Source organism: Plasmodium relictum (assembly GCF_900005765.1).
Source record: "Plasmodium relictum strain SGS1 genome assembly, contig: PRELSG_00_v1_79, whole genome shotgun sequence".
Classification (NCBI taxonomy): Eukaryota; Apicomplexa; class Aconoidasida; order Haemosporida; family Plasmodiidae; genus Plasmodium; species Plasmodium relictum.
The window spans coordinates 3,691-14,255 of record NW_021628740.1 but is presented as its reverse complement, the minus strand read 5'-3'; the positions used below and the strand labels follow the sequence as shown (position 1 = coordinate 14,255).

General features: G+C 18.4%; 1 protein-coding gene across 1 annotated transcript; it reads left to right on the top strand.

The window, feature by feature from the left end:
- Positions 1-9,231: 9,231 nt before the first annotated feature.
- On the top strand, positions 9,232-10,029 carry PRELSG_0006800 (fam-h protein; the record flags this gene model as incomplete). The annotated part of the gene is made up of 2 exons (XM_028676779.1): positions 9,232-9,429; positions 9,553-10,029. 2 exons carry the CDS (start codon positions 9,232-9,234, stop codon positions 10,027-10,029), a joined length of 675 nt encoding a protein of 224 aa, XP_028531262.1.
- Between the last annotated feature and the right edge of the window lie 536 nt (positions 10,030-10,565).

Here is a 10,565-nt window from a genome sequence, read left to right as displayed (position 1 = left end):
GAGAATGGGGTATTGCAATATCATAAATCCCAGTATAATGTTGGCTAATAAAATATATTATTAACCTTTTATAGTATATAAAGTTGGCATACTAGTTAGGAAAGTACAATTCAGTCATTCAATAACTCTAATTAGAAAAAAACAATATATATATATATATATATATCTGTATTTTTTTATCTTTATTTTATTCTTTTTATTTTTTGTAATTAAAAAAAAAGATTTAATTATTTTTTTGTTATTTAAAAAAAAAAATAATAGAAAAAGAGTTAGTTTTTTTTACTTAAAAAAAAAGTTAATGTATAAAAAGAAACAATAAGATTTTTACTTCTTTTGATAAATAAAAAGTATCATGTTTATATTACATTAAAATTGCATATTTTGAAATAACAATAAAATAACTTAAAATTTAATTTTCTTATTTGTTATAACTTAATTATCTTTGTACGTTTCTAAATTAAAAGAATATACTTATTCTTTATAAATAACTACACATTTGTCAAATTAAATATATGCCTGTTAATCAATATAGAGTTGCTTAGTTCAAATTAAATGTTATATATGATAAATATTTCTATGTATGAGAATAAGTATGTACACTAAAAATAGGTATATTTAGTTATATGTGCTCTTTATTAATTTGTTTTTTTAATACCTTAGCAAATCCATTAAACAGTCAATTAATAAGTCAGATTTTAATAATTAAACCTTACAGAAATAGTCTACATAGTTCAGCAATTATTCATTTAGAGGAATTTATTTACTTCAATAAAAATATATTCTTATTTTTATTAGAAATCTAAATCTTCACTAAAATTGTTTATATAAAAATAATTAACTAAAAGTGCATAAATAAATTTAAATTATATTTATTAACACTATTACAATGCACAAAAATTAAATATTAATAAAAAAAAAAATTTCTTGCTTTTTTTTAAATTTCTAATTCAATTTTTTATTGTTTTAAAATTCATTCTTTTTGACAAAAATTTTACTTAAAACTATCTCATTAAATCTTTCATTAAAAAAAAATTGTTATAATTTTTTTTTTTTTAAACTAGTGATACATGAATTGCCAGCTTAATGACTTTGCTAGAGTATTTAAACAAACATATTAATAAAAAGCATGTGTAAATAAATATACATTTATATATATTTGTTTTTATTATATATATAATGGTTTCTTATGATGCATAATATTTAATTTGAATATTAAATTTTACTGAATCTTTTAATAAACATGTGGTTAATAAAAAATATTATTAACCTTTTGTAATACACTAAGCTAGTTTACTAGTCGTGTATATACAAGTTAGCCATACACTGATGCTAGTTAAAAAAAAAAAATATATATATATAAAGTTATTTTTTTTGTTGTTTTGCTATTTTTATTTTTATACATCTTTGTAATTAAAAAAAATAAAAAAATTAAAATAATTTTTTTTTTTTAAAAACTAGCGTCTGTGCATGACTAACTTGTACATACACGACCAGTAACCTAGCTAAGTACACTACCAAAGGTTAATAATATCTTTTGTTAACCAGTCAGTGTATGGTTAACTATTACATACATTAGTAAACTAGCTTAGTGTACTAAAAAAGGTTAATAGTATCTTTTATTAACCAGTAAGTAAAAATTAATTCTCTTTTTAATTCGTACATACGTCAACCTATGATTTATTAATTACCCATTTAATGACTTTGCTAAGGTATTGAATGAATAATGTAATAAAGAGCATTTCTATAAAGCTTAATCTTTTTCTTTGTTTATATTTTTACTTTTTGGAGAAGTTTGCATAAAGATAATAAAGTGTTCAATTATTTAATAATTTATAAGTGTTCAATAGTCAACATATACTTAACATGTAATAAATATCTTATATAAACACACATACATAATATCTTTGATTAAAGATAATGTCTTTTACTTAAGTTTATATATTCTTAAGAACTTCATTTTTTTTTCAAAAAAAATTAAAAATATCTTTCTTTACAAAAACCAAAAAGTTAAAAAAAAAATTAATTAAAGAATTTTTTTATTTTTTTTTTTAATTCAGCTAAGAACATATAATTGACGTTGATAATATTGTGTGTAAAGCTAAATTTCTTCATTTTTATTTAAGCTAGTTATATACAAAAAGTTAATATACATACTTTTATTAACTAACCGACAAAAAAAAAAAATAATTTAATTTTTTTTTTTTTAATTACAAAGAGGTATATACAATAAAATAAACAAAACAAAAAAAATTAACTTTATATTTTTTTTTTTTTTAACTAGAGTCAGTGCATGGCTAACTTGTACGTACACGACTAGTAAACTAACTTAATGTACTATAAAAATTTAATAACATCTTTTATTAACCAACTAATGAATGCATAACTGACTATTTTCCATACAACTAAATAGCTATTATTCTATAAAAGGTAAATAACATCTTTAATTAGCTACTGCTTAAATATTTCTATAGTATTTTAATTAGTCAAGTTAATAAAGATAATGTAGAGAGATTTCCGCTTATTTTGTTACGTGGAATATTATATATTGCCAAGATTTTAAAATATTTATAAATTGCACGTAGTAATAACTTTAATAATTATTTATCACTTCATTTAATAAATACCCACTTTAAAATTAATATTATACAAATGATATTAATATACACATCTGGTTAAATGAATATGCTAACTTTTTTAAAAATTAAAGATAACTGTGTGCAAAAGGGATAAAAAATATCTACTAGGACTATGTACTTTCTTATGCAAAAAAAAAAGAGAAAAAAAAATGAATAATTTTTTTAAGGAATAAGTTTTGTTTTTTCAAGGAGGTTTTTATTATATGTTATATAATTTGATATCTTGTAAAGATTTATTTCTGTTTAATAAACTCATAATTCAATTGATGTTCAATATAACTTTTTTAAATAAAAGTAAAATAACACAAAGAAAATAAGTAGAGATTTCCCTGCACGTTCTTTATTAATTTGTTTGTTCAATACCATGGCAAAGTCATTTGAATGATCAATTAATAAATCAGAACCAGAAAATTTTTTTCACAAAAATAGAAAAAATTAATTATTCTATTTTTTTTTTTGATAAACGTAATAAAAGTAAAATGTGATATACACACTAAAACATGTACCCATATGTGCGTATAAAGATGCATATTATAGTAGAAATATTAATACATGTAATGTACAGAAAAAAAAATTTTCTTTTTTTTTTCTCTTTTATATCCTATTGTATACATATAATAAGTAAAGGAACTTATTTACCCTTTAAAGATGTTAAAATAATGAAAACATTGAATATAGGTATTTTAGAGCTTGCATGATACAAAATAAGTGCATGTAATAGATAAATATAAAAAAAAAAAAATTTTATAACAAGATTTTGTTTATGAAGATAGATATATAGATGAGAGTACCTAAAGACATATTTTTAAAGAGAAATGCATGTAATAAATTAAAACAAATAATAAACTTGTATAAATTTTTATTAAAAATTAGTTTTAATTATTTTTTTTTAAAAAAAATGTTATTATTTGTTTTTTTTAATTTTTTATTGTGATCATTTAATAGCGTGTTTTGTGAAGGATTTAATTTTATGCAAATTTATACATTTATATAGATTGTTTACTTTTCTTCAGAAAAAAAAAACATATAATCAATCAAATATTGATTATAATAAAAACTATTAAAATATTATTTAAAAATAAAATAAATAAAAGAGTTTTATTTACTAAATATTCACTGGTTTATTAATTAGGCTCTCAATGACTTCAGTAATGAGCAAACAAAATAATAAGAAGCATGTATAGTTTTCTCTACTTATTTCTCATATTGTAAAATTACACTATTCCATTAAAACCTTAAATATATATTTACTTAACTGAGCAATTAATACTCAAGAAAAGTTTAATTACACTAATAAAAATAGCCTTTATTTTTATTAAAAATTTTAATCTTCAAAATGATTGATTATTGATTAATAAAAGATGTCATTAATCTTTTATAGTATATTAAGTTTACTAGTCGTGTATGTACAAGTTAGCCATGCACTGACTCTAGTTAAAAAAAAAAAATATATAAGGTTATTTTTTTTACATGAAAAACATAAAGAAACAAAAAGTATATTGCTTATGCTATATTCAATTTATATTTTTGAAATAACATTGAATAAATTAGATTTTTGACTTTTGCTAATTGTTATGAATTGTATGTATATTTTTAATTAAAAGAATAAACTGATTCTTTGTAAATAAAAACTCCTTAATAACAGTTTAGCATGTCTATTAAAAGATTCAGAAATTTTTTAATCAAATTAAATATTATACATCACAAGAAACTATTATATATACAATAAAACAAGTATATATATATTTAAAAACGTATATTTATTTATACATGCTCTTTATTAATTTTTTTGTTTAATACTTGATTTATTAATAGCCTGCTTAATCACTTTGCTAGAGTATTAAACAAACAGATTAATAAAGAGCATGTATGACTTATATGTATAATGTTTTCTTATGATGCTGATTTATTAATTGCCCGCTTAATGACTTTGCTAGAGTGTTAAACAAACAAATTAATAAAGAACATTTATAACTGAGTTAAATTTCGTTGCCTATTTTAATAGACTTACTAATTGTTATAAATGAGTTTTTATTTACAAAGAATTACTTATTCTTTTAATTAAAAACATATAGACAAACTATAATAATTAATAAAGTCAAAACTTTATATTATTCAATGTTATTTCAAGATATACATTGAATATTATATAAATATTATTAATTTTATCTCTTATAAAAATAAAAGATAAATAAATTTTTATTTACTAAAAATTTTCTCACCAAAAAAAAAAATATATTTTTTTTTTTTTTAAATATTTCAAAAACAAAATAAACAAACAAAAAAAAATATATATATATATATTTTTTTTTTTTAATTTTTATTAGTGTCAGTACATTTTAGTTTGTACATACACATACAATAAACTAACTGATTGTACTACAAAAATTATAATACCCTTTGTTAATCAGTCAGTGCATAGGTAACTTGTATATACACGACTAGTAAATTAACTTAATGTACTATAAAGGTTAATAACATCTTTTATTAACCACTTACCTAGAAATAAATTGCATATAAAATCTAATATACTAGCACTGTGAGCAACTTAGAGTATCTAATAAAAAAAATTTTAAGACACATCTTGGTTATAATTATATTAATGTCTCATTATTCTTTTTTGTGCTTTTTTTTTTTTACATTTTTTTTTTTTGGTAGAATTTTTTTTTTTATGTGAAAGGAATGAATGAGAAAAGGATAACAAGCGAATTGAGTCAATTAAATTTTTATTTAATCTATTATAGATTTTAGTTTTCAAAAGTGATTTAACTAGTTTTGTATTATATAGAAACTTTAATACAAAATTATAAAGGAGTCCTAAAATTTTCTGTTTATTAACTTGGATATTCATCACTTTTATTAAATTCGCTTAATATCTAATTAATAAATCAGTTAAATTTTAAAGTTAATTAAATGTTTAATTATTTATATATATAAATATTCACATGTAAAATATAAATAACATATATTATAAATCTTATATACACACAAGCATACTATATTTAATGAAATATTTTTTCTCTTAATATTTTATTGTATTTTTGCTTATTTTTATTGCTCTGCGGAAGTACTTTATTTTCTTTTAGACACCGCATACATTTATTATTTAAAATTTGATTACATATATTATTCTCAAGTGAGCATGCACATTACACTTAACATGTAATAAATATCTTATATAAACATACATACATAATATCTTGGATTAAAGATAATGTCTTTTACTTAAGTTTAAATATTCTTAAAAACTTCATTTTTTTTTTAAAAAAAATTAAAAATATCTTTCTTTACAAAAACCAAAATGTTAAAAAAAAATTAATTAAAGAATTTTTTTATTTTTTTTTTAATTTAGCTGAAAACGCATGATTGGAGTTGATAACATTGTGTGCGAAACTAAATTTCCTCCTTGTTATTTTAGCTAGTTATTATATACAAAAAATTAATATACATACTTTTATTAACTAATTATCTACCACTTGAGTCAATACATATACATTATGCAAAGTATAATGTATCTTGTTACACAGCAATTAACGCTCACCACACATAATTAAAAATTCAAAAAAAAAATGTATTTTTTTTTACATTTATTTATTCTTATATTCCAAAAAAAAAAATTGATGCATATTTTATCATGATTATTTTACATACACATATTTGTGAATGTAAGTTTAGACACGTTCTATTGGTATATATATGGTTAATGAATATATTAACTTTTTTAAAAATGGAAAATGACTGCAAAAAAAATAAAAAGTAAATTATTTTTCTTTTTTTAAGGAATAAGTTTTATGTTATTTTATAAAGGTTTTTATTATATATTGTATATTTTATTATTTCGTAAAAGTTTATTTTGATTAACTTACAATTTAATTGACATTAAATATAACTTTTTTAAATAAAAATAAAATAACGTAAAGAAAATAAATATAGATTGATTTGTATGCTCTTCATTAATATGTTTGTTCAATAATATAGCAAAGTCATTTGAACGACTAGTCAATAGAACAGTATCTTAAATACGCATTTTTAAATACTTAGCTATATAATATCTTATTATATATGCCTTTATACTTATCTTTATGCAGATATTTCTAAAATATCCTTCATGTATTAACAACTTTTATACATAATATTTTTTTTAACAACATAACTTACATAAACGAATTAAAATTTATATATTTATACATCTTAATATTATTTAAAGTATATCGATAATAACACGTATTTATCAGTTACTATTATTTCATAAAAGTTTAATAATATCTTTTATTAACCAATAATATATATATAATTTTTTTAATTCAGAATAATCTTAATTAGAAAGATTATTTAAATTTTTTTTGATTCCTTCGTAAATTAAAAATATTGAAATTGTTACAAGAAATAAAGCAAATGGTATATCCCTCAAAAATAATATATCAATATGAAAAATTTATAATGTAATATGTGATACTAATGGAAAAAATGATAGAAAAATAGCAAATGATGATAAAATTAGCTTTAAATTATTTGTGCATTTTCCTGAAATTTTCTCATTACATTTTAGTCACTTATTTTTCTCTTTTTCTCTATTTCACTTTCCTGATTTCTCACATATCTTGTTCGTAGCATTTTAATCTTTCCTTTGTTTGGATTCTTATACCATTTGCTTTCTGTTAATGATCTTTTAGATCTTAAATTTAATATGTTTTTTAATCTATTTTATAATTCCGCGTCCTAAAAAAGTCCCACTAAGGTAGCAAAAGGACATTCAATATTTAAAAAAAGGGTTTTTTTAAACTAATATAATTTTGATTAAAATAAATAGTAACAAAAAAAATTATAAATATTTTTAAGTACTATTATTATCCTACATTATTAGAAAACTATATCTAAATTTAAAGGAAAAATATATAAAACTTTATAAGAAAATTTAATATATTTTTTTTCTCTTTTTTATCAATTATTTTTAAAGTGACTATCTGTAGCAATAAATTCTTCATTTACATGGTGATAGTGTCTGTGATATGCACTATTATTTGAGATAAGATTAATATTCATTTTTCTAATCATCTATTTCTTTTTAAATTAAAATAATCATTTAAAAAAAAAGAAATTTTCATATATTATTTTTTTTTTTATATTTTAAGAGGAGGAACAAATGAAATAATTCAATTTAGAAAATCACTTTTTAAATTTAAAAAGAAACATATTTGCTTCTATTAAGAATTTATTTTATAATAAAAAAATAAAACACTTAAAAATATATATATATATATATATATCAATTACACTAATATGCCGCGGAGCATAAATGTACTGGAGCAAAATATTTTAAAGATATTACTATCAAACATTGCATAATGTGTTTATTTTATGCTACCTCACTAACGATACCCTATTAAAACATGCATAATTGCGTTAATTTAAAACTTCACAAACTTCCAAATTTTTTAAAAAAATGTTTAACATGCATTTAATAAACTAATATCTTTATTGTTATTAAATTTTATATGAATATATTTTCTTTATTTTAATTAGAATATTATCATTTTTTTTGAAAAAATTAAATGTGCATGTGACCAATTTTATATTGAATTATAAATTTTAATCATAGTTAAAATGTTATTATGTGGTAAAATTACTAGGTTATGATTAAAATAAAGCTAAAACTATTATTGACTACATCGTTAAGGTGTATTTTATAGTACATATATTATTTATAGCTTTTAATATTAAATTATAATTACATCTAACTTTATTATTATAAATATTCACATTCTTTTTATCCCTTTCTTTATTTTTTAATTTTTTCTCCTTTTTTCTTATGGATAATTTTATTATCATATAATAATTCTTTATAAAAAAATTGATGCATGCATAAATTTTTAATTTCATTTTTATTTCTTTCTATAATTAAACATTATTTTATTGCACATTATTATAGAGTTTAATTATAATAGAAAATAAAATTATAATTGATTAAATTTAGGATACAATAAAAAACATCATTAATTATATATTTTTTTAAATTTATTTAATAGCACATATCTTAAAAATCTATAGAATTGTTATCACTACATTTATAACTTAAATTAGTGAATAGTTATTTTTATATTTTATGTTTTTCTTTTCTATTACGATCAGAATTAACAGTATGTACATATATTACCCTAGGTATAGAAATACCATTTAAAATCATTAAACTGTTTTTTTTTTGCATAGTATTATTTTTAATTTACCCTTGATTTAAAATTTTATTAATTAAATAATATCTTTTTTTTTTTTAAAGAAAATAAAAAGTTATCATTACTTAAAATATTTGTTTAGAAATATATTATTAAAAAATATACTGAATTATTAAATATTTAATATATACACGTTAAATAATCTATTAATCTATTCCATTTTAATAGCATTATACAAATATTTTTATAAATATTTTAAATAAAATATTAAATAAGATATTTTAAAGTAATTTTTTTCCTTAAATATTTTAACATTTATCATTTTTACAAAGAATTTTTAAATTTCAATTATTTAATTTATTTTTTTTTAACCTAGTAATATTAATTATATGTAAAAAAAAATAATTTTTTATAAATAAAAAAAAATGAAAGGTAGATGTAATAATATATCGAATACTAGTATATACCCCGAATACTACTTCCTCATAGCCAAAGAATTTATTACTACAGATATATCAACTATAAAAATATACAATAAAAAAGATAAAAAATATACATTAAATTTTCCTATAATTTTTTTTATATTTGCTCTTTTAATTTGTGTATTACAGTGTTATAATAATGTAGGATAATAATAGTACTTAAAAATATTTATATTTTTTTTTGTTATCATTATTTTTAATAAAAATTACATTAATATAAAAAAACCCTTTTTTAAAATATTAAATGTCTTTTTGATATTTTAGGGAGATTCCTTTAGGTCATGTAATTATAAAAATAACTTAAAAAACGTATTAAATTTAGGATTTAAAAGATCATTAGCAGAAAGTAATGATAGAAAAATACAAACAAATGAGGAATTCAAATTTTGTAAACAAGAGAGTTTAAAAAAAACAAATTTAGAATCAAGAAAGGAGGAAAGTGGTATAAAGAAGAATATATATTTAGAAGAAGGAAATGATATAGAGACAATAGAAAAAAGTGAAAAAGTAAAATTTAATGAGAGGGTCTCAAAAATGTGCATAAATAATTTAAAACTAATTTTATCATCCTTTACTTTTCCCTTATCACTCATTTCACTTATATTATCTATAAAATTTATTGGTAATATTGATTCAATATTAGGTCCTTTGGCTTATTTGTTAATCAATTTATCTATTGTAATACATTTAATCCTTTTAATACAAGAAAAAATAGAGAAAAAACGTAAAAATAAATTATAAGTGACTTTTTTAATAAAATTATTGTTCACTAAAAAAAATATACATATAATATAAGATTAAATGTATCTTAAACGTTACGATAACTTTAATTTATTAAATATCTGTTAGTTTAATTAATTGTCTATCCAAAGACTTTGCTAAAGTATTTAATACAAAACTTAATAAAGAGTATGTATAAATAATTATATTGACTTTTTTTTTTTATATTTATTTTTATTTTAAATATAAATAAATTCATATTTGTAATGTAAATTTAATTCAGTAGTTTTTATTGTTTCAGAGAAATATATTTATTTTAACAAAGATGTATTATAATTTTGTTAAAATAGATATATATATTTTTTTTAAATGTGATTTATTAATTTCATGTTCAATGCATTTTAAAAAGTAATAAACAAACAAATTAATAAAGAGTATGCATAACTAAATAAACTGATTTTTAGAGTATATACTTATTTTTATATAATATATTGAAATATTTTTCATATATAATATTTAATCTAACCAATTGTATATTGCTTAACTGATATATATTT